The sequence below is a fragment of the Anabrus simplex genome, chromosome 2, assembly GCF_040414725.1.
Source record: "Anabrus simplex isolate iqAnaSimp1 chromosome 2, ASM4041472v1, whole genome shotgun sequence".
Classification (NCBI taxonomy): Eukaryota; Metazoa; Arthropoda; class Insecta; order Orthoptera; family Tettigoniidae; genus Anabrus; species Anabrus simplex.
The window spans coordinates 1197055922-1197082544 of record NC_090266.1 but is presented as its reverse complement, the minus strand read 5'-3'; the positions used below and the strand labels follow the sequence as shown (position 1 = coordinate 1197082544).

Sequence of the window (26623 nt, the reverse complement as noted above, 5' to 3'; positions counted from 1 at the left end):
GGAATATAGTTGCAATGTTTTCGAAGCAACAGCAGAGGAGTTGGAAAAAAATTGAATGTGCTAAAGTTCACAATGCATGACAGTGTCACTGAGAACTGCAAGAGGCTTGCGATGTGTCTGTATTAGCATAACAAACTGTAGCAAAAGGTACGAAAATGGTCAGACGAGCCTCGGTCTGGTCATTCACCAATAAGCGACTGTGACATACAGACTGTGTTAGTGTTAGTGGAGATGGATGGGAAGTCCACTACTTGTGAGTTAACCCAGCTACCAGACTGGTGCCTTTGACTGTGCTTCCATCCTGAAGGACTGTCTGGGAAGGCAAAAAATTGCCTCAAGATAGGTTTCACATGATTGAAAGGAAATGCAGAAATGGCTACGATATGACACTGTTCGTACTCGCTTGCAGTGCGCGCACAAAGGAGAGTCCTTCTTCCGGTATATCATTGTCATTGATGAGAACTGGGCCATATCTTACAAACCAAAGCTAAAATGCCAATCAACTGAGTGGCATCATTAACCCTTTGAGTGTCTACGGGTGCCATTTGGAACTGTTGGGTATTGCTTCATTATTTTTCCTTAACTGCTATGAGAAACAAATTAAACAATTACTGTGGTGGTTACAACTCATGTCTAAGATTCCCACCTAAGTGTTTGTGCCATTGTTTCCCTGCCAGTACCACAGGGAACCTTATTGTTGAGACATTGAACTGAACAGAGTATTTTTCTTTGTTCCAGTGACTCATGGACTGAAGTAAGTGTGGTGTTTTAAGCATTTCTTTTCTTTATTTATACATTTTAGAGAAGAGCCTTTGTGGCTCAGGCGGCAGTGCGCCGGCCTCTCACCGCTGGGTTCTGTGGTTCAAATTCCGGTCGCTCCATGTGAGATTTATGCTGGACAAAGCGGAGGCAGGACAGGTTTTTATCCGGATACTCCGGTTTTCCCTGTCATCTTTCATTCCAGCAACACTCTCCAATATCATTTCATTTCATCTGTCAGTTATTAATTGTACCCCTTGGGTAGTTGTAGTTCCCTGTTACCCAGATCGAGGAGAAGGAAAAGCGTGCAGCCCTGGGCCTGGTCAGTAATAGCATGTCATCATATGGATAAACATATTTATTCAAGATAACATTCCCTTCTTGGGTTTTCCTTTGGTTAATTAGCATGAACAGGCTGATGTGAAAGAACATACATTTTGCCAATGCCTGTAGTACTTTCACAGTACCTCCTACTACCAGTGGACTCTGGTCCAATAACATGTATCTAAGGTACTCTCTACTAGGAAATACAAATTCAAATTCTCTCTGCAACCTCACAAATCGTGACAAGACCGAAACGTTGGCCGAAATAGGAGGCTCACAATGCATAACATATCTTTCAAACAGCTAATTGAAACTCCAATATACAGAGTTTTACAACAAGAGAACTTGCTCTGGCCAGACATTACTCCAGATTTACATTAAGTGAAAAACATAGGGTAATTATTAAACACTAATACTCAATTTAAAACCCCAAGGTCGCTACACTGCGACTCCAGCAATTTCAGGTAAGTTAAAACCTACTCTCGGTACACTGCCAGTTAAACTGTAAATAAGACATGCTACAATCCAACAACTTTACACAACCAGCCACGAAAGTGGCAACTAATTTTCTAAGTGCCTAAATATTTACGTTTACTTAAGGCACTGCAATACAGCGATTACATGTTTCTGAACTACACAGAACAGGATTCCAATATCCTCCCTTGTCGCCCCCGTCTAAGTGCAATGCTCTCCCCAGTCAACTCCTTACCTCCATACCACGAATGGTGAAGGGTTCAAAACTCATGCAGGACCAGCCCGCTCTCTCACAGCACAAAGTTATCTGCCAGCATGCTGGTTGCAAAGTCCCCGACCTCGTCCGGAGCTCCACACAGGAGAGGAGCGCCAAACAAGGAGGGAGGGGGAAAGCCTCCCTACTGGCCAAGGAAGAAGGCAAGGCATGTCGCTATAGAAACATCCGGCAAGCGAGTGACATAGCGAAAGCAATAGCACCACGCAATGACGAAGGGAGAAAATATAGTGTCTTGAAAACACACGCAGGGGTGACGTGATGAGTAGAAACACTCAAGCATCTTAGAAGTGAAGCTTCCACGGTGTGAAGAATTATTTAATTTAATTTCCGGGTTGAACCGTGTTGTACTTGTCTGCACATCACGTACAGTTTGCCGACTTTTCGAACACATTGCAGTATTCTTTGTCAAGGCGACTGAAATACCCCTACTCGATCTGAGGTAATCAGTCTCCCAGGCAGAAATTACACTACTAGAGTGTCCCAGACCTTGGCCTTTTATATCCTAGCCTTTCTGGCTGACGTAAGCCCTGGCTGTCTCGTGAGTATTCTGGAAAGTATGTGTCACAGCCAGGTAGTGGGGGCTTGCCCGCGCTGTCATGTAATGGGGTTGCGGCCCGTGTGTTTATGTTGTGGTCTGTATGTCTTAAACTATGAATGATAGGCATCCAAGAATTACTGATTTTATATCCTTCTTCTAAATTTATGTTGTTCGGATGTTTCTTAATTTCGATAGCCTCGCGGATTTTCCTTTCCAGATTCTAAGGGATATCTGCTAGGATCTTGGTCTTGTCAAATGATACTCCGTGCCTAGTTTTGTAGGAATGCTTGGCTACCGCCGAAATATCTGTGTTTTGGTTCTTGGTGTGACGGATATGTTCTTTTAGGCGGGTGGAGATCAGACGTTTTGTCTCACCTACATAACAAGTTCCGCAGCTACATTCAATGTGATATACTCCAGGGGCCCGTAATTCTATTGTGTCTTTTACTGGTGGTAGATAACGGGCTAGCTTCCGGTGAGGTTTATAGATAGTTTTTATGTTGTATTTGTCCAGTATCTTGCCAATCCTGTCTGTAGTGTTTTTAATGTATGGCAGTATCGCTGTTTTCTGGCGGGTCAGTTCTTCTTTCCTGTTGTTTTCTCCTGTGGTGGCCTTTTCTTTGTTCTCTTCTGAATTTTTAAGGACTCGTCGGATGTTATTGAGCGAGTAGCCATTTTTCCTGAGGGTTCTTCTGAGGTGCTCTGCGTCATATATCGCTACGGCCCTGTTCACCAGTGATGTTAGGACAGCCTGCTTTTGTGATGGGTGATGATGAGACGAGGCATGTAGGTACCTGTCTGTGTGAGTGGGTTTCCTGTATACTGCGTGACTCAGCGTCCCATTGGAGTTGCGTCTTACTAGCACATCCAGGAACGGTAGTTTTCCATCTACTTCTATTTCCATGGTGAACTGAATATTTACGTGTATGGAGTTGAGATGGTCGAGAAATAGCTGTAGGTTATTGCTCCCGTGAGGCCAGATTACGAATGTGTCGTCCACAAAACGGAGAAAACATTTCGATTTCAGGGCAGATGTAGCTAAGGCTTTCTGTTCGAAGTGTTCTATATACATGTTTGCTATTATTGGAGAGAGTGGCGACCCCATCGCGGCCTCTTTTGTCTGTTCGTAGAACTCCTCGTTGAAATAGAAATAAGTGGCTCTAAGGCATTCTTTAGCTAGTGGTGACAGGTCTTCTGGAAGTTTCTGGTCTAATAGCGGAAATACTTCTGTTAGCGGCACCTTGGTGAAAAGTGACATGACGTCAAAACTTACTAATAAGTCCGTACTTTCAATTGATTGGTCCTTAAGGAGCTGGATGAAATATCGGGAGTCCTTCACGTAGGTTTCAGTGTGACCTGTATGTGGCTGAAGTAGTCCAGCTAGGTAACGGGCGATATCATGTTTGGGAGATCCTATAGCGCTCACAATAGGTCGCAGAGGTATGCCTTCTTTATGGATTTTAGGAAGGCCATACAATTTAGGAGGTATCGGGTACGAGGATATCAGCTTCTTCTGTATTCCGGCTGGGATACTGGAATTTTTTACTAGTGTGTGAAGTTTATTCTTAATGCGGTTGGTAGGGTTCCTTATTTTTCTGTATGTAGAATAGGTGAGTAATTGTTCTATTTTCCGAGTGTAGTCTGTGCGTGTCATTATCACCGCAGCGTTGCCTTTATCTGCGGGTAGGATAATTGTTTCCGTATCTTGACTTAGTGTTTTTAGGGCATGAATTTCTTCTTTAGTCAAATTGGATGGTGGCGGCTTTGCGGTTCTCAGTAGACATGATATATCCTGTCTGATCTCCTCTGCTGATTAGGTAGGAATGTGTCGGATTGCAATTTCAACTTTGCTAATTATTTCTTCCACCTGTATACTATTCGGAGCTACTGCGTAGTTGAGTCCTTTTCTCAAGACCGAGGTAGTAGGTTCACTGAGTGGCTTGTCTGTGAGGTTAACTGTTACTTTCTTCTGCAGTGGAACAGGTGGTTTCGGTTTCTGTTTTTATAGGAGGCGGTTGAATTTCTTGTTTTGCTTGGCAGTGGCTAGTTCCAGTGTACACTGGGATTGTATGTTGCTAATGCTGTCTAACGTGGTCCAGTCATTGAGAGACAAAGTGCTGGCAAGTTGCAGGTGGAGATGAAATAATTTATTGTTGAGGTGGTCCAGAGTCTGTCTTGTGTCACTGATCCGTTCTCTGAGGAGTTTTATGCTGGTTTCGTGAAGAATATGGTCTGTCCATCGGTTCTTGGTGTGATATTTCAGTCTCACACATGCTGGTATAATGCTGTTGTCCCTGCAGCGTTTCAGAAAGGCGAGTCGAGCCAGGTAGTTACTCATTTTCTTTCGAAGGTTGTCGAACTGCCTAGTAGCTTATTCGAAATGTCGGCAAACTGTACGTAATGTGCAGACAAGTACAACACGGTTCAACCCGGAAATTAAATTAAATAAAACACTCATACAATTTGAATACCCCCAAAACATAGGAAATCTCAAGGGTGGTTTGTGCCCAACATCGCAGATATGAAATAAGAATGAATATTTTAAAAATCGCTGCAAAATTAACAGCACATACCTGGGGGTGGAGGGGATGCCATGAACTCATGGCTCATTAATCATTGCCCCAGAGGAGTGCAACAGGTTTTGGCAGCTGACACAAATCCTATCCTCGCCACTAGATGGGGGCTTCATTCATTCCATTCCTGACCCGGTTGAATGACTGGAAACAGGTTGAAGGTTTTCATTTTCATACATTTTATAGAATATGTTAGTATATTTTAGCATCAGCCTGTAATACAGTTTACCATTATTTGCACATATGATTCTATGAGATAAAATATTTGTCTGGTCCCATTTGGCACTGCTAAGCGTTTGTCATAGCAATGACTCATTAGTGTTATTTTCTGTATAATTGCATGTTATCTGATAGAAATATGAATTATTTTGTTCTATACAACATTCCTAATTGTCTTCAAACTGTGGAATAATACGTACACAATAAAATACGTTATTAGGATCTGTTACATACATTTCCCTCGGGTTTTTTGGAGTGCTCTTACTCTACAAGAAGCTCTTCAACTGCTCGAAGGTGACTATTTTGAGGTGATAACTTGTTTGGAAAACAATTGCGGACACAAGCTGAAGTTGTGTTATCTGGAGGTCAGCGACTGGGTGGAGATGAAACCGAGGATGCCATGGTTGATGAGAGAGAAGGGCCTAAGCCAAATGTTAAAAAGTAAACCACCAAGTAGCAACATGGGAGCCTGAAGATCTGGACGAAGAGATTTCCATTTTTCGTGAAGTGGATTACTCAGTCAGTCAGTCAGTCAGTCAGTCAGTTGCATTTAGGGCTGTCGCCCAGATGGCAGATCCTCTATCACTTGTTTACACAGTATTTTTTTAAACTGATTTCAAAGAACTTGGTAATTTATCGAATGACTAGATATATTCTGTACAGAAATTGTAATGCCCAATCCTCTCCAAAATTCTAATTACACATATTAAAATGTCTGTTTTACAGAAAGGAATTCTCACAAACTTGTTACTGCATAATCATAATAAATTGTGTGCTCATTGTTGTTTAACGTAAATGTAAAGAACATCTTTTGGAATGAGCTTCTTACTCATTAGTCATTAAACAAATAAATATTTTAAGTGCACTTATCTTAATTTTGAAATTACATATCTTCACTTCATTTTTAGACACATAGGGCTGTTATGTACTAATGCTAATGCATATCTTAAAAAAAGGTGTTATAATGGATGCCATTTTTCTTCTGTTTTAACTTAGTTAATTTAAACTGTGACATTCTTCAGTCTGCCTAATCTAATTCAGTATAACGTAAATTTAGAACATACCTGAAGAAGAAAACATTTATTAAAAGGTTATACCTGAAAAAGATACCAATCATTTTTTTTAAATGACATGTTTCGTTCTTGGAAGCGAACAAGTAAGTTAGCCATGTGGTTAGGGTCACATAACTGCAAGCTTACATAATGTAAAACGAAAGCTAAAGGTTTCCACTTATTCAATACTATCTATTGTAACCTTAAAAGAGTTCATCAAATGTATTTAACTATTTTAAGGTTACAATAAATAGTATTGAATAGGTCAAAACATTTAGTTTTTGTTTCACATTGTATTGCTCTTCAATAGAGAATAATATGAAATTTATTACCTATGCAAGCTTACATTCGGGAGATAGTAAGTTCGAATCCCACCGTCGGCAGCCCTGAAAATGGTTTTCCATTGTTTCCCATTTTCACACAAGGCAAATGCTGGAGCTGTTCCCTAATTAAGGCCTTGGTCACTACCTGCTGAATCCTAGACCTTTCCCATCCTTCTGTCACTAAAAACCTTTGATGTGTTAGTCTGATGTTAAATCACTAGCAAAAAAAAGTTATAAAATCAGATTCTGTTAAATCACATTTTTAACTATTTTAAAAAATAATATATATTACGAATTGATGAATATTATTAAGAAATTTAAAAATATTTCTCTTTATACCCATCTATTAGTTAGAACATATCTTAATGAAGTGCTCCAGCAGTGTTTCCTCTCTTTATTAGTCCAGCTAGGGGTGCTAAATTATTGTCAAATTTGTATTGTTCAATATGGATCTGAAAGTGTTTAATATTATATTCTATTCAGAAATGTTACTGCCTAGACTAGTGAAGAAAGAAGCAGCACAGCTTGAACACTTCATTAAGATAAGCCCTAACATTCAGTTATTAAAAGGATATAAACATAAATGTTTTTACATTTCTTAATAATATTAATCAATTCATAATATATATGAGGGTTGATTCTGAAGTCATCCCAACTACACGTTTTCTCCTGAAAAAGCTCCAACATAGGAAATTCACTAAGTACATTTGAAAGTGTACAACAAGTACTTTCTAAAGGTGACACTACTTGGGATACGGCTGCAGGAATCTCTGGTAAGATAAACGGACAAACATGGCTTTTTGAAATCATTGTTTTATTTATTTAATTCTCATTTAACCTGTATACAATTACATGTACATATCCTACAAGCTGTTTAACATCCTTCGAAGTAGTCCCCTAGGTTTTCTACGGTTCGTTGCCATCACTGAGAAAGACGGAAAACACCATCGACTGCACAAAATTCATCAACGTGCACTACCTCACGTCAAAATGCTCGTACGGTTTTTATTTGTTGGAAAAACGTTTTGCATGCAATGACTACTTCACTTTGCGAATAAGATTGAAAAGTCACAAGGACTTTGTTACTTCCATTACACACCACTGTCATGTGACAATTGAGATAGGGTATGCGATCATAGCCAGAATGATTCACTCACACCGCATCTGCCAGCAACATTACGAATTTCAAGTAACATGTTTGGGATTGGCACATTCTTGGAAATAAAATATCTCCACAACTTCTTAATCAAACCTTGTATTATTTTTAAAAAGTAATTAAAAGTTTGATTTGATAGCACCTGACGATGCTCTTTCAAGAACAAAACATGTCCTTCTGTTATTTAGTTTAATTTCCGGGTTGAACCGTGTTGTAGTTGTCTGTACATCACGTACAGTTTGCTGACGTTTCAAATACATTGCAGTATTCTTTGTCAAGGCAACTGAAATACCCCTACTCAATCCGAGGTAATCAGTCTCCCAGGCAGCAATTTCTTCACACTGTGGAAGCTTCACCTCTAAGATATGTCATTCTGTTTTTAATTAATGGTATCTTTTTCAAGTATAATCTAATAACAGATGTTTTCTTCTTCAGGCATTTTCTAAATTTATGTTATACTGAATTAATTTTGACAGACTGAAGACTTCACAGTTTAAATTATATTTTTTTTTAATCAACAAAAAGACCAGTTTCATTGCTTAGTAGGTTTGGACAATTAACTCCCTGTGTTCAAATTAGTAGGATCCCCCAGCACAGTTTCATTGCATTTAAGAGGGATTAAACACAAGGAAACAGGGTTACTAGCTTTACTAGCACATTAGAGAATCTCTCTTTCAGGCCAAAATTCCTGCTCTTCAGCAACTCTTTCAGACTTTTCTTTTTTAAATTTACAATTTGCTTTATGTTGCACAGACACAGATAGGTCTTATGGCGAGGATGGTATAGGAAAGTCCTAGGAGTGGGAAGGAAGCGGCCATGGTCTTAATTAAGGTACAGCCCCAGCATTTGCTTTGTGTGAAAATGGGGAAACAACAGGAAATCAGAGCTGCCGACAGTGTGGTTTGAACCCACTATCTCTTGGATACAAGCTCACAGCCGCGCGGCCCTAACCACACAGTCAACTTACCCAGTCATTAAGACATTGGCGTAACGTTAAATGCGTAGCAATATTATTATTATTATTATTATTATTATTATTATTATTATTATTATTATTATTATTATTCATTGTGTTTACATTTCATTTTGCAGTGTCAAAGTACTTAGAAGATGGAAATGCAACTATTTCCAGTAAGATGTCCAGACTGTCTCTGCATTCAGTTGCAAAGAAATCTAATCGATTGGGAGCTTTATTTACTTCAAGCTTAGGCTTTGGAGCTGTGGTAAGTAAAATGGCTTTTTGTCTGATAATAACTGATTATATGCTTTGCTCCTCTCCATTTTTTCAGAGAGAGACCGGGCGAGTTGGCCGTGCGCATAGAGGCGCGCGGCTGTGAGCTTGCATCCGGGGGATAGTAGGTTCGAATCCCACTATCGGCAGCCCTGAAAATGGTTTTCCGTGGTTTCCCATTTTCACACCAGGCAAATGCTGGGGCTGTACCTTAATTAAGGCCACGGCCGCTTCCTTCCAACTCCTAGGCCTTTCCTATCCCATCGTCGCCATAAGACCTATCTGTGTCGGTGCGACGTAAAGCCACTAGCAAAAAAAAAAAATCAGAGAGAATAAATATTTTCATCTGACTGTAGATACTGCTGACCACATGGATCCAGAAAAATTTACACGTTATTTCAATATGTTTAAGCGACCAAAAATAATTCTTATTAAAACCGTTTGTAAATATATTCTTGAAAATGGTTCAAAACCACAATACTGTCCTAAAAAACTAGAATGTACCTTCCCAATAAAATAGGTAGTAAATTATATGAGTTACAGTCGAAGATACATATATTGCAAAACTGTCAACATACTTCAGTACATAATGGACATTTTTTAAAAAGCTTCAATTAATTTACTTTAAATATTGTAAGCGACATATTAAAATGTCAAAATGGAAAGGACAATGGGTGGATATAGTTTCATTTCAACTTGTTGTTCCATAGAATATGATTTGACAAAATTAAAGCCGTTAAAGAAGAAAATAACAAGCTATTGGAATAAGATTGCACCATTTACTTACATCTCTCGTTAAATTTGAACATGCTGAACTGTATATGACTGAAGCTGGACTGATTAACAAGGTTGAATGCTAAGGTGGGTTACTGCTGATGGGGATAGGGGATGGTTGCAGAGGAGGGGGTAAAGGTGTAGGGGAAGGGGTGATTTGGTTTGTTTTATTTAGTTTAACATGCTCATTAGATTATTGCTTTACAAATATATTTAATAGCTCATCATACAGAATTGTGATTTTATTGGAAATCTCATTTAAATTTAGTATGGATGGCTTCTTTGATCTAATTAAATGTGAATATTTACATAAACATTAAGTAAGGGACCTTTTGCAAATCTTTGTTTATGGAAGTGTGTGAATGTTTAAAATCCATCGTGTGCTTGCCTATTGAGGAGAATCTTTTAATGTTTTATGGCATTAACGTATTCTTGGTAAGGTGTTTGAAAATTTCTACCAGTTTGGTCTATATAACTGGCATTGTAATTAGCACACTTTAATTTATATATTCTGGAACCCAAATACTTATCTATGATATAAATGGAGTGAGTGTTATAGAAAATTTGAAACCGGTATTAGTAGTTTATTATTATTATTATTATTATTATTATTATTATTATTATTATTATTATTATTATCTGTGAAGATAACTTACTATATTTTATTTTTTTGTTCATTAAATTGGTATGAGGTTTATTTTTCAGTGTATTTATAATTTTATTGACATTTTTGCTATAACCATTGTGTGTAACTATGTTGTAAATAGTATTGATTTCTCTAATATAATTTTTTATAGAGAGTGGAGTATTTAAAGCTCTGTTTATTAAACTATAAAAATTAAGCCTTTCTTCTGATTTCTGATTCTTTTGTGAATTTAAAGAAGCAATCATCATCATCATCATCATATTCTCAAGGCTAAGCCTTGTCGCCGCAGCAATCGATATCTATCTTGAGCCAGTCTTTTCAACTCGGCATAAGTCTTGCAGTTCATTCTCTGAAGCAGGTTCTTGAAATAAGACGTGCTGGCTCATGCTCTTCCTCCTTTCCCTCCCTGCAATTCTTCCTTCAATGATGTTACAAAGGAACTCTTCATGCCACAGAATGAGACCAATAAATTTTACTTTCCGTTTTTCAATTTCAGTTATCAGACTCCATTTTTCTCCTCTCTCTCTAAGGATTTCAGTATTGCTCTTCATTTTAGTCCAACTTATCCTCTGCATTCTATTGGTATTGATTTCTCTAATATAATTTTTTTTAAGACAGTTGAATATTTAAAGCTCGGTTAATTAAACTTAGCTTTTTTTTTTTTTTTGTGGGTGTTTGGATACAAGGAATCTTGCCTTATAGCATTTATCATTTGAGTGGGTTTAGTGAAAATAATGTATGTTAGATGATCATTATTTCTAGTAATTGTAGGTCAAGATAACTCAAAGAAGCAATCCAAATCTAAATTTAAATGATATTTCCAGTAAATTCATCATATTCTATGATGAGTTAATAAATATATTTATAAAGCAATATTCGAATGCTCATGATGTTAATGTAAATAAATAAAATGGCTCCTTCCCCTCCACATTTACTCACTCTTTTGCTACCATCCGCTATCCCCGTCAGTGGTGACTCGCCTTAGCATTCAACCTTGTTATTCTGTACAGTTTCAGACATGCACAGCTCAGTATGTTCAAATTCAACGAGAGATGTATGTAAATGACACTCTTATCTCAATAACTTCTTATTTCCTTCTCACGAGCTTTTGCCTCAAGGTCACCAATAACCAACGAGCTACAATAATCGGTGCATATGCCTCGACCCTCACTTGTGGTGATGGTGATGATGACGATGATGATGATGAAAAGGAAGCATTCTATACTGGGTTCGACGTGCTTCTAACAGAAATATCCCAAGCTGATAAAATCATTCTCTTGGGAGACTTCAGTGCATGAGTTGGTACAGACTCAGTACTATGGCTCAAAGTAATTGGAAAGGGCGATATAGGGAAGTGCAATTATAATGTAACTCTTCTGGCGAAATGCACAGAACACTATCTAGTTACCATTAGCACACTCTTCAAGCAGAAAGATAAATTTAAAACATCCAAGATCAAAACATTGGCATCTACTACCCTCTGTGACCATTGTTTCCCCCCACCCTTTCGTTCCCCAGGGGAAAGGCATGGGAGAGGTACATTTTCATTCCCAGTGCATCTAAGTGCTCCTCTAATGAAATTTGAAGTGGATTGGTGGTCTGTAGCTGACTTCAGTTCAGCCCGCATTACAGAGAAAAAAGTATAAAATATAGAGAGCAGAATTTGCTTGATTCGACAGTATTGAGATGGTGACACAGCAGCATTTGGTAAGAGCTTAATTTTGAATTTTGAATTTAGAAATGAGAACCTATCATAGTGTTAAATAGTTTTAGGAAATTTTTCATTGTTTTAGGATGTTTTTTAATGGTGTATGTAATATGTTTGAGAATAATTGAAGTTTACGTCACTCATATTGCTCGATGACCAGACTACTACAGCGAACAATACAGTTCGGAATGTGGTAGACATGGGTGGTCGCCCATCCAGGTGCTGACCATGCCAAATATTGCTTTTGAATTTGCAAAGGGACTATACCGGTTGTATGTTACGCAGTGACTAACGTTATATAAACCGAGGTTGATGTGATTAATGCAAGTGTGCAGATGTTAAGAATTTTGAAAAGCAGCTGGAATAATCGGCATTTTGCATCGCACCTCACCTCAGCCCGGAGGACCAGTGCTTCATCTTCTGCATTATATGGTCTTGAATTTCTTGAATTTAGTTCTCAAGAGAGCTGAAGAAACCATCAGTCTAGAGAAAATGATCACGAAAAGAAGATGTAGTCAGATAGGTCATTTACTCCGGCATTCATCATGGTGCACCACACTGCTTGAAGGGAAACTGGAAGGAAGGACTAGAAGAGGACGACCAAGAGCAGGGTTCCTCGATGGCATTAAAGGACAACGTCCAATATCAACTAATCAAGCAGCTGGTTCAGGATAGAAGGTCGTTGGACGAGGACAGTCATGCTACCCACCAACCATCAGGTTGAGGGGGGGGGAGGTAGTTGGCCAATACGTGGGTTGTTAAGGTTTGAAGGAAGCGAGACTGTTCAGGGCGGGAGTAGTGCTGGGGGAGAGAGGAGTGGGGGTTAATTTCAGTGGTTTGGTTTTTCAGGGTCTCGGCTACTCGATCCACCAAGAAGGCCTCCCTTACTTACTTACTTACTTACTTACTTACTTGTCGGCGCTATAGTCCTTGTAGGTCCTTGGCCTCCTTTATCACCTGCCTCCATTCATCTCGGTCCTCAGCTTTTCTTCTCCAACGTTTAACTCCTAACTTTCTAAGGTCATCCTCAACATCACCGATCCATCTTTTCCTGGGTCTTCCTCTCCGCCTCCTTCCATCAAGTTTTCCTATAAACACCTTTTTAATGGTGCAGGTTTCTGCCATTCTCTGAACATGACCGGCCCACCTAATTCTTCCCTGCTTAATTTTAGTAACAATATCTGGTTGGCCAAACAGTCCTTGCAGCTCTACATTTGTCCTCATTCTCCACCCATCCTGATCTCTTACTGCACCGAATATCTTTCTCAGTATCTTCCTTTCCCACCGTAACAGCCACTGTTCTTCTCTGGAGGTCATCACCCAGCATTCTGATCCATACCTAACTATTGGTCTTAGTACTGTTGTGTATATTTTAATATTTGTATTCCTGCTGACATTCCTGGATTTAAACATATTTTGCAAGGTGTAAAAGCATCGGTTTCCATTTGTTATCCTCTCTTGTATTTCCATGGAGGTTTTATTGTCCTCTGTTATTATAGAGCCTAGATATTTGAAAAATGTGACTCTTTGATATTCCTTCCCATTTAATCTTACTGTGGTCCTTCCACTTACTCCCTCTGTATCTCCCATCTTCAAATATCTTGTTTTGTTTATATTCACTCACTTTTAAGTTACTATCTTCAAAAAACAGGACAGAACTGACTGTGATAGCTACTGTGGAGTAACCCTTATCTCTGTTACTGGAAAAGATACTTAGTCAGATTCTATCCAGCTTCTTGTTGAAAATTATGTACCTGAAACACAATGCTGGTTTCGGCCCAATTGTAGTACCACATATATGATTTTCTGTGCTAGACAAATGCATGAGAAGTGTAAAGAACAACACTGTCCTCTATACTTGGCAAGCCCTTGTCTCAAGAGAGATGCCCTGTGGAAGATCGTAGCTAAGATAGGCTGCCCTTGGAAGTACATTACTTTTTTACAATTCGGTGTACGTCACACCGACACCGATAGGTCTTACGGCGACAATTGGACAGGAAAGAACCACGAGTGGGAAGGAAGTTTACTTGGCTTTAATTAAGGTACAGCCCCAGCATTTGCCTGGTGTGAAGATGGGAAACCACGAAAAGCCATGATGCCAACAGTGGGGTTCGAACCCACTATCTCCCGGATGCAAGCTCACAGCTGTGTGCCCGTAACCGCATGGCCAACTCGCCCGGTTTAACATTCTTAGACAGCTGCATGATGATATGAATGGCTTGGTTCTTTGAAATCACGGCATGTGTGAAGAAAGGCTGTGTGATAGCTCCTACTTCGTTCTCAATATTTGTTGGGACTATATTTCATCTTGTTGGTGGAAAAGTACCAAAGGGTGGAGAAATAGAATATAGGACTGATGGAGGTTGATTCAATCTCTGTAGACTGCAAACATAAATCAAAATATCCACAACCTCCATTATTGACCTTCAGTATGCAGATGAATGACAGTGTTGTTCTTGCCAACTGAGAAACAGATTTACAAGAAATCTTAAACATGTTTAAAGAAGAATATGTGAGCATTGGAGTAAGCCTTAATATCCAGAAGGCACAAATCCTTCACTAACCTGCACCCAACGCCATCATAACGTGCCCTACAATCACAGTCCAAGGAGAAGTTCTGCAGAACATTGAACACTTCCTGTACCTTGGTAGCCATCTCTCTGCAAATGCAAATATCTGTGCCGAAATCCAAATTAAATGTGCTAGCGTGGCTGTTGGTCACCTTCGGGTAAGGTTCTTTGATAATATATATATCAGTGCTCAGACCAAGCTTTATGTGTACCAAGCTATTGTTGTACCATCTCTTACATATGGGTGTGAAGCAGGGACTACCACCAGAAGGCACATACGATGCCTGGGAAATAATCATCAGCGCTGCCTGAAAAGAATCCTGAGAGTGAAATGGCAAGAACGGCGCACTAACAGTGTTCTGGAAGAAGCAAACTCTACTGCTATTGAAACCATGATCATCAAGCACCAACACCGTTTGACAAGCCACATTGTTCCTACGCTTGAATTCCGTCTGCCAAAACTAACTCTGTATTCCCAGCCAAATGATGATCTAAGGCAGCATAGAGGATCACAGAATCGATACAAAGATACACTAAAAGGCTACATGAAGAAATGTCAAATTAAAACTGTCCTGGGAGGAACTCAGTGTTTCGAGCAACAATGTTGGAGAACAGAAACTGACATGCGCAATGCTAGGAAACAATGTGAACTTCTGAAGAAAAACAACAGTACACAGCCAGCCCCCATCAGACCAAATATATCTCAACAATGTAGAAGAATCTGCAGTTCCAAAATTGGCCTCTGCAGCCATCTAAGAACCCACAAAAACTGAGTTTTGAAGATGACAATCATACTCTTCAGCAAGCTATAACCCATGATCTTCATTTTCTTCTTTAACAACTTTAATTTTATTTTGTCTTGTTTTTCTCAGATTGTATTCTACGAGACAAGTTTGAAATGAAACTACGTCCACACATTGTCTGTTCTATTTTGGCATTTTAATGTCAGCTATAATATTTTTAAAAATATTAATTGATGCATTTTAAAATATCTGTGTTTTATACTGAAGTAAGTTGACAGTTTTGCAAAATATGTATCTCAGGCTGTATCTATTTTATTGGGAATGAAAATTCTATCTTTTTGTGACAGTATGTTGTTTTCTAACCATTCTCAAGATTCAAGATTCTTAAAAACAAGTTATTTTTATGACAGTTTCAAGAACTAAACAACATTTTCATCATTCACGTCTCTTAATATTTTTATTTATTCATGTTATGTAGCTTAATAAGGTCCAATTGGACTAAAACTTGTACTAGCTAATAGATTTTTATTAATATAGAAGTACATAAGACTTAAGATTAGAAATTATATTTTACACAACTTTTATATTGAGCAGTTTTAGGATACAGCTTATATTATCAGAGAAATTTGACAGTTTATATTTTGCTCTCTTTAATATTGCTACACCGCTGTACAACTGTACAGTAATCAAATCATATATAGTCTAGAGCACACTCTGATTACCCGGGCTGAGTGGCTCAGACGGTTGAGGCGCTGGCCTTCTGACCCTAACTTGGCAGGTTCGATCCTGGCTCAGTCCGGTGATATTTGAAGGTGCTCAAATAAGTCAGCCTCGTGTCAGTAGATTTACTGGCTCATAAAAGAACTCCTGTGGGACTGAATTCTGGCACCTCGGCGTCTCCGAAAACCGTAAAAGTCAGGAAGTGGGACAGAAAGCAGAAAACATTATTAACACTCTGGATATACCTAAACTAAACCACACCCGGGTGATTGGAGTGGGACATTGATGATGATGATGATGATGATGATGATGATGATGATGATATACCTGAACTTAAATACTAATAATTTTTGCTGCACCAAACTTCTGTTAACTACTATGAATTCTTGAGTTATGTGCCACTGGATGTTTAAGTTAGAGTAGATTCCCACAGCATTTGTTTTGATATTAGTGCAATTGGGCGGTGGTATTTTTTGGATGTTCTCAGTGCTTTTGACAGCTGTATATTTGTGTGGACTGTTTACGGCTGTACTGTTTGAAAGCACACAATATGTAATAGCATCTTGGCCTGTGGCACTTGACTGCATGTCTTAGTTGTTATTTGGTTGCAGTCAGTAGAATCTGTGTCCGTATTATTAAAATTACCATAAAGATACCTGAGAAGTGAAGCTTCCACGGTGCGTAGAATTATTTAGTTCTTTTTCCGGGTTGAGCCATGTTGTTGTTTTCTGTACATTACATACAGTTTTCTGACTTTTTGAATACAGTATTCTTTGTCAAGGCGACTGAAATACCCCTACTTGATCCGAGGTAATCAGTCTCCCAGGCAGCAATCACACTACAAGAGTGGTTCCTGACCTTGGTCTTATATATTATGTAAACACCCCCATCCCTTTACAGAAGAGAGCACATAATACAAGGTACATATAAAACACTTAATAATTTAATAATCCAAAATAACAAACCTTCAAGAACAACGTCAGCCGATGATATACCAGGAAAACATTTTAAATTTCGACAACATACACATGGGTATGCAGAGTTACCAACATGGCAACTAGAGAAAGGATATATGGGAAGCAGGTCGGGAAACCCTACAGAGGACGAGATCTTACGTGACATTGTAGGGAAAGAAACATGAGAGCATTAACCCTTTTATCTGATTTTACTCAACATATACAATTTAAACAAGGTATAAAGAACACCACTTAAAAGGATAACATTATCAATTGAGAAAAGGTTAAATCGAACCACAAGGTTCCTATCGGTGGTTCTTCAGAAAATTAAATAACGCAATATTACAATCACATTTAAGAAAGTGAGCATAACTTCGACTATGAAATTTACAAGAAAAATTTAACAGGGAATATGACATAATTGCAACCATCTTGCAAGGCAAATACAAAGTGTTTACAAGAAAAGAAAACAACGGAAATTTAAATTTAGCGTAGAGGCCTTTAGAGGTGCAGTCCTCTTCTGATACACATCAGTGAGGGACGCATAGCTCAACAGGTGTACACTAAATTGATGCGGAATTACTGGAGGCAACCCGAATGGAAAAATTAAAATTTACATTTACACAAAAGGTCAATAAAAGGAATTGCCTCCAAAACAAAGGATATACCTAACTGACGAACTAAGCCATTACAAAACCAAACAGTGAAAACCAGGGTCTAAGATAAACTCCGCACAAATGAATTTACATTTTAATTTAACACTCGAGAAAAGAAAACATGCTTACCCCGGGATGGCTGGAGCCGCTGAGTGGACCACCTTACAAGTGCGTCCGATCGTTAAGACATACGAAAACCAAAGACGCTGAACAGAGCCTTGCTCCTCCTAAGGAGCCAAAAGGCCAGAAATTGAGAAATACTCAAACAGCCAATCAGGAAAGCTACCTATGATTCGACCCGAAGTTTCACCAATACAATTTATTGTTATTCCTGCCAATAGCATTGCAGCACCATATATGGTAATGTGGGAAATTTATTCTAAAGGTTTCGATTGCAGCGATTTCGTGATCGAAGCTTCCACGTGGCAACTACAGGGTGATACAAAAAATGGGTTACAACATGTACACTTGTGGAGATCTCAAATACCTAACATTCCATTATTAAATAAATATAATTGTCTCATCTGTGAGTCCTGAAAATTCCTTAAATTAACAAAATTTCACCAGAAATAAAACATATAAAAATTTACATAAATGTACAGCAACAAGACGAATATTTAATTGAATTCTTCAAAAATGTCAGTTCCTTAGTTTCTTTCAATGATGGTTTCATGACAATTCAAGAATTAAATGATTCCGCCGACTATGAACTCACCACCGGCGACATGTCCTAGCCTTTCTGGCTGATGTAAGCCCCCTGGCTCTCTTGTGAGAATTCTGGAAAGTATGTGTCACAGCCAGGTAGTGGGGCTTACCCGCGCTGTTATGTAATTGGAGGTTTGTCCTGCGTGTTTATGTTGTGGTCTGTATGTCTTGATCTGTGTATGATAGGTATCCAAGAATTGCCAATTTTATATCCTTCTTCTAAATTAATATTGTTCGGGTGTTTCTTGAATTTGATAGCCTCACAGATTTTCCTTTCCAGATTCCAAGGGATAGCTGCTAGGATCTTCGTCTCACCAGGCGAGTTGGCTGTGCAGTTAGTGGCGCGTGGCTGTGAGCTTGCATCCGGGAGATAGTGGGTTCGAACCTCACTGTCGGCAGCCCTGAAGATGGTTTTCCGTGGTTTTGCATTTTCACACCAGGCACATTTTCACACCTTAATTAAGGCCATGGCCGCTTCCTTCCCATTCCGAGACCTTTCCTATCCCATCGTTGCCATAAGACCTATCTGTGTCGGTGCAACATAAAGCAAAAAAAAAAATCTTGGTCTTGTCAAATGATATTCCATGTCTTGTTTCATAGGAATGCTTGGCTACAGCTGAAATATCTGCATTTTGGTACTTGGTTTGATGGGGGTGTTCTTTTAGGCAGGTAGGGATCAGATGTTTTATTTCACCAACATAGTACGTTCTGCAGCTACATTCAGTGTGGTATACTCCAGGAGCCTGTAGTTCTGTTGTGTCTTTTATTGGTGGTAGATAATGGGCTAGCTTCCGGTGTGGTTTATAAATGGTTTTTATGTCGTATATATCCAGTATCTTGCCGATCCTGTCTGTAGTGTTTCTAATGTATGGAAGTATTGCTGTTTTCAGGTGGGTCAGTTCTTCTTTCCCGTTGTTTTCTTCTACGGTGGCCTTTCTTTTGTTTTCTTCTGATTTTCTAAAGACTTCTCGAATGTTATTGAGCGGGTAGCCGTTTCTCCTGAGGGTTGTCATGAGGTGTTCCTTCTCTTCTTCGAGGTGTTCTGCATCTCATATTGCTATGGCCCTGTTAACCAGTGATGTTAGAACAGTCTGCTTTTGTGATGGGTGGTGATGAGAAGAGGCATGCAAGTACCTGTCTGTATGTGTTGGTTTTTTGTATACTGCGTCACTCAGAGTCTCATTGATGTTGCGTTTTACTATGACATCCAGGAAGATTAGTTTTCCTGTTTACTTCGATTTCCATGGTGAACCGAGTATTTATGTGAAAAGAGTTGAGATTGTTGAGAAATAGCTGCAGGTTATTGCTCCCATGAGGCCAGATCACGAACGTGTCATCCACATAACGGGGAAAACATTTCGGTTTCAGGCGAGATGTGTCTAAGGCTTTCTGTTCGAAGCATTCCATGTACACTGACTGACAGAGCAAATGCAACACCAAGAAGGAGTGGTCAGAACTTTATGCCAATTGCAGGGTAGACTGACGTCACTGAGGTATGCTCATTTTGTGAAATGCGCCGCTGTGCTGCGCACGTAGTGAACGATAAATGGGACACGGCGTTAGCGAATGGCCCACTTCGTACCGTGATTTCTCAGCCGACAGTCATTGTAGAACGTGTTGTCGTGTGCCACAGGACACGTGTATAGCTAAGAATGCCAGGCCGCCGTCAACGGAGGCATTTCCAGCAGACAGACGACTTTACGAGGGGTATGGTGATCGGGCTGAGAAGGGCAGGTTGGTCGCTTTGTCAAATCGCAGCCGATACCCATAGGGATGTGTCCACGGTGCAGCGCCTGTGGCGAAGATGGTTGGCGCAAGGACATGTGGCACGTGCGAGGGGTCCAGGTGCAGCCCAAGTGACGTCAGCACGCGAGGATCGGCGCATCCGCCGCCAAGCGGTGGCAGCCCCGCACGCCACGTCAACCGCCATTCTTCAGCATGTGCAAGACACCCTGGCTGTTCCAATATCGACCAGAACAATTTCCCGTCGATTGGTTGAAGGAGGCCTGCACTCCCGGCGTCCGCTCAGAAGACTACCATTGACTCCACAGCATAGACGTGCACGCCTGGCATGGTGCCGGGCTAGAGCGACTTGGATGAGGGAATGGCGGAACGTCGTGTTCTCCGATGAGTCACGCTTCTGTTCTGTCAGTGATAGTCACCGCAGACGAGTGTGGCGTCGGCGTGGAGAAAGGTCAAATCCGGCAGTAACTGTGGAGCGCCCTACCGCTAGACAGCGCGGCATCATGGTTTGGGGTGCTATTGCGTATGATTCCACGTCACCTCTAGTGCGTATTCAAGGCACGTTAAATGCCCACCGCTACGTGCAGCATGTGCTGCAGCCGGTGGCACTCCCGTACCTTCAGGGGCTGCCCAATGCTCTGTTTCAGCAGGATAATGCCCGCCCACACACTGCTCGCATCTCCCAACAGGCTCTACGAGGTGTACAGATGCTTCCGTGGCCAGCGTACTCTCCGGATCTCTCACCAATCGAACACGTGTGGGATCTCATTGGACGCCGTTTGCAAACTCTGCCCCAGCCTCGTACGGACGACCAACTGTGGCAAATGGTTGACAGAGAATGGAGAACCATCCCTCAGGACACCATCCGCACTCTTATTGACTCTGTACCTCGACGTGTTTCTGCGTGCATCGCCGCTCGCGGTGGTCCTACATCCTACTGAGTCGATGCCGTGCGCATTGTGTAACCTGCATATCGGTTTGAAATAAACATCAATTATTCGTCCGTGCCGTCTCTGTTTTTTCCCCAACTTTCATCCCTTTCGAACCACTCCTTCTTGGTGTTGCATTTGCTCTGTCAGTCAGTGTACATGTTTGCTATTATTGGAGAGAGCGACCATCGGATCGAGTAGGGGTATTTCAGTCGCCTTGACAAAGAATACCGCAGTGTGTTCGAAACGTTGGCAAACTGTACGTAATGTACTGAAAACAACAACACGGTTCAACATGGAGAAGGGACTAAATTACTCTAAAGATAAATTTAAGTCATGGAGATATTTTAATGAATGTGTTTAAAAAGTTAGTATTAAGAGGTAACGTTTGCCTCTCCTGTTTACACAAACAAACAAACAAACAAACAAACAAACAAACAAACAAACAAACAAACAAACAAACAAACAATAATGTGTTCAATTGCTAACATATTCACTGTATATAGTCAGACTTGAAATATAAAGCTGTGCAAATTTAATTATAAGATGAAATATTTTTGTTAGGTTATATATTATGAAGTGACTCAAGGACTCCCACAGAATTAGTTTTTGAATGTTGATCACTCTCGGCATACTCAAAGGGAAGATATCATAAGGACATGCATTCTATTTTTTCCTCTGATTTGTGGAATGAGGTAGTTAGTATAGATGATGTTTAGTTTTAGTCCATATTGTTGTTCTTGTATGTTATTGTGAATAAGAGTCTCTTTTAACTGATTTTGTTTATAACTTTTTGTTTACAGACAAAGGACTCTGTTTTCCAGGAATATGAAACCATGTTTCATGCTATTGAAAAATCTGTGCGCATCTTCTTGAAGAATGTGGAGATGTTTATTCAGTACATGCGTGAAGTTATCCAATGCCAGTGGTTCATTGCTGAAGACATTGCCCATTTCTATCAAGAAAAGAACTCAGAAGTCGAAGAATTTGTTAAAATTCAAAAACTCATTGATAAGAAGTTTTGGAAAGATTTTGTTAGTATGATATTTGTAGTTCAGTCTGTTTAGGGCAGGACGTAAGTAATGCCTCCCGTAGGTTTCTGTAAATTTTTGCATTAGTGAGTGGTGATGGTTTTCTTCTTTTTTTCTTCTTTTTTCCCTTAATAAATCTGAGTGTCATAGTCAAATTTAGAGCTACATACTCTTTTAAACAAAGTATTTTTCTTTGTCCCTTTCTTCAAGAAACCAGAGTTGGGATTGAGTTCGTTTTTCAACTTCTGTTTTTGGTGGACAATGACTTTGATGTCGGGTTCTCAAAAACCAATTATCATCTATTTTGAGACATTGATTCAAAGTGATTGCCCCATGTTTCAAGGTCCATACTGAATTTTTCACAGGTTTTTTTGTAGTATTGGACTTTCCATTTAATAATTTCTTCTGTTCTCTTTATTTATTCAGAGAAGAAGAAACATTGAATGGTGGCAGTCTTCATATAATGTAAAATATATATCATACATCTGCAACTCAAATGTGTTTCTTGCATTTTGCATTAGCCATCATCAGCATTCAATGCTTGAACTTCATGCAGTTTTCTGAAGCAAGAAGTACTTTCACATATTATATTGTTTCACATTCCATTACATATTATATTAGACAGTGTGTGGAAACTTTTTTCTGAACTAGAATCTGAAGGTAGAATAAAGAGGAAAATGGGAGACATCACTTGCTGAATGACCTTCACATTGTTATTTTCTTACAGAGATTAATTTCCTATGAGTAATATCTGCACTGTCTGAACATAAGTTTGCCATAAATACTGTCACATGTGAATTGAGTTAAGATGCCAAAATTATTTAAAAAACTTAATAGTATGTGTTAAACAGAAGTTTCATGGTTAGAATTATTATTATTATTATTATTATTATTATTATTATTATTATTATTATTATTATTATTATTATTATTATTATTATTATTATTATTCTTTCTTCGTTTCGGCCTGCTGTGGACCACGTTATTATTATTATTATTATTATTATTATTATTATTATTATTATTATTATTATTATTATTATTATTATTATTATTATTATTATTTTACAATTTGCTTTATGTAGCACAAACACAGATAGGTCTTCTGGCGATGATGGAATAGGAAAGGGCTAGGAGTGGGAAGTGCCTGTTGTTTTAATTAAGGTACACTCCCAACATTTGCCTGGTGTAAAAATTGGAAATCACAGAAAACCATCTTTAGGGCTCCCAATAGTGGGGTTCAGAATTCCATTATCTCCCGAATGCAAACTGGTAGCTACGTGCCCCAAATCCTGCAGCCACCTGCTCGGTGGGACAGAAATTACTAAGTATTAATGACTGCTTTTAATATGCCCACAAGCCTTAAGTCTCTGTGTTGCAACATCAACTTTGTTTATCTGTACTAAAATTTACAACTGCTTTCTCAAGAGAACGCCTCAGGCTGGTGACATTGGGGTATATTTTCTCGGTAGACATGTACAGAAGCATGAACTACAATTTGTTTCTGTGAAGCTTAAGATAGCTATTGTCATATTGCTAATCATGAGAGGAAATGAAGTCCGATACTTTCAAGAGCCACTGTTAGGTTGTTCAAACATTATGATGTAGTACTGAATCTTGCTGAAAACTCCATTTGTGAATATGAAAAAGTGACGTATCCTGGTATAATTTGGCTGATGGTTCAAACCCCACTGTCGGCAGCCCTGAAGATGGTTTTTGGTGGTTTCCCATTTTCACACCAGGCAAATGCTGGGGCTGTACCTTAATTAAGGCCATGGCTGCTTCCTTCTCAATCCTAGGCCTTTTCTGTCCCGTCGTCGCCATAAGATCTATCTGTGTCGGTGCGATGTAAAGCCAGTTGCAAAAAAAAAAATTTAGCTGATGATTTTGCACCCTATCCACACTGGTACTGCTCTTTGACAGAAACTGGATGCTAGCCACTGTAAACCCTGGGAGCCTTCTCAATAGCTCCTCATGGACATTTGGCATAAAAGACATTAGAATTTTTGAAACAGCAGAAACTGCTGGAAAATTTGACGTTTTGCTAAGACCTTGCCTTGCTTTCTCAGAAGAAATGAAATATAGTGTAATCTTCATGGAATATCATGTTGTTCTGTTCCATATGGGATATACTCAAAAAAGTAACATAGTCAGTAACCCAGGCTGTGAAAGCATCTAGTGTACACACTGTAATTTTGTGAGAATCAAGAAACCCTCTCAAACTGTATAAACATTTTTTTTATCATTGAACCAAATTCATCTATACTCACTTGTTGCTTAACTCTTCAGTACACACATTACTTTCATTAGCCTCTGAGATTACGTCCAGAGTGAGGAAGTGACATTTCTGTTAGATTTCACTCTCAAGTCACATCTCAACCTGTGAGGCGTAGGCATTTTAGAAGTTGTAATTCACTAGCCAATGCTGGTAGTTTCAGGCAGATGCATCCTAACAGCTTTCACAGTTGTTACAGTATATAGCTATCCCATCCTAGGCAGGTCATTCACATTCTCATTGTTTCTGTATCATTGGGTTATTTGGTATATGAATCTCCTGACACAGTGTGAATTCATGTAAAGAATTCCGTTGTGTATCTTTTAACCCGCGATCACTTGCGCATCGGCAAGTCACGCGATCATTCGCGTTGTTAGGTGGAGCCTAATGTCTGTATTTCTCTTATAAAATCATTAATTTTGTATGTTTCTTTTTGCTTTTATTTTATTTTAATTTTTTTTATTGCATACTGATAATTTTAACATTTTATTGAATATGACATACAGTTAAAATTAAACATTACCGTACACTTATTTCAAATGAAATAGCACCAGCTGATAAAAGTAGGCTATAAACATATCAACTTACTTGCTACATCACAAATACAATTTGGAAGATTAATGAAGTCTATATTGGTTTACGGTCTAAAAGTTAGGTTACTTTATCCTATGGTATTAATGTTCTTTTTAGCATCTTCACATAAGCAACACGGAAAACTCATATGATCAACGTAAATTTCATTTAACATGAATAATAGTTGTTCCCAAATGAACAATACCAGAAAATGAAATAACATGAAAATAAAAGCAGAGTAAGTTTTTATCAACATTTTGTTGAATCACTATCATTGTTCATTTGTCTGAATCTGGTTGTACAGCGCACGTCTGGCATATGTGAGTGGTTGAATCGGTATGTTCATTGCAGATATGCCTATTGCAGCCACTGCACATACTCAGGGTGAATCAGTTTTTCCTTAGCGGACAGAAAGCACACCTTGTTTTATCTCCATGGTTTTGTTCTGGAGGATGAGCGACAAGTACTGTCCGTTGCCTTACTTTTGGCACAATGCTGTAGACAGCGTTTCAATGGAAGATCGACAAATCATGTGAGGCTTTACCAGTTCACCTTGGCTAGATCAGTCAAGAATTTTCTTCTTAGCATCATTACATTATTTTGTATTTGCTTTTTGGATTATCTGGGCATTTATTGCTCCAACATTTAGTAACTCACAAAAAATAGTAAATGGCCATCGATTACTAACTCGGGTGACACTGTACTCGCTTTTCATCCCATCAACAACATCGACTCCTCCTTTAGTCATGTTGTAGAAAATTATTATTACTCACTTATTGTCATCTCCTGATTCTGCATCAATTTCGTCATCTGCATGCATTTTTGAGACAAGAAATACATTCTTCTTCGACTCCTTCCTTGGCACGTATGATACTAAAGTACACTTGTTAGGATATTTTCCAAATGCAAACATGCTGCTGCAGTGAGGTCACTCTTTGACATTTAGTAGCTCTGGTGGGATTTATGCTTTGTTTTTCATGTATTGTGCCCACCACTGTCAGTCTGTGATTTGTGTATAAATCATGTGAAAGAGGAACACTAGTTTAGTAGTTGTCCATTGTTATGTTTCGCCCACTGTTGTCAGCACTTGTCATCAACCTTTTTACAACACTACTTGCATCATTAGTTATCTTATATGGACCATCGAGTTGTTTCCCAGCATGTATCTCCATGTTATTAGTGAAATATGTGTTTGAGTCAACAAGTGCATATATTTTAATTCCGAACTTGGCAGGTTTATTTGCATTTTCCTCTAAAAGGTTCAAGCATCTCATCAACCATTGCATATTCACCAATGTTATAGCTCACTTTGCATAAGCCTACAAAAGTTTCAAATATACCTCGAATAGGAGCAATTTTATCAACATTTCTTCTTTCTTTTCTTGTAGCTTTGTCATCAAATCAGATTTCTGCACTAAGGTATGGAATCTTTTTTTAGATATTGTTGAAACAAATATATCTGGAGCTGTTCCATCTGCGATCCACAATTCATCTGTGTTCAGGTGTTGACCTTTCTTAACGCATTGTTGTCCAGGCGTGCGCTACTCCATTCTTTCTTTTGGACCGGCAACAGAAGCACAGCTAGCAAGAGAAGTAGGATGAAATATAAATGCTTGTAAATGCTTCTAGGACTCTGTTTTCATCCTTATTTGTCCAACCATCAAGATC

The 26623-nt window shown here is 39.1% G+C and overlaps 1 protein-coding gene across 3 annotated transcripts in view; it reads left to right on the top strand.

Moving 5' to 3' along the window:
* Nucleotides 1-26623, top strand: part of LOC136863834 (dynamin-binding protein) — a 446212-nt gene that overhangs the window by 247267 nt on the left and 172322 nt on the right. For all 3 annotated transcript variants that reach the window (XM_068226424.1, XM_067140170.2, XM_068226425.1), the window contains 2 exons: nucleotides 8788-8918; nucleotides 21880-22110. In XM_068226424.1, coding sequence (XP_068082525.1) covers nucleotides 8788-8918; nucleotides 21880-22110 — 362 coding nt within the window. The remainder of the gene's footprint in view (nucleotides 1-8787; nucleotides 8919-21879; nucleotides 22111-26623) is intronic.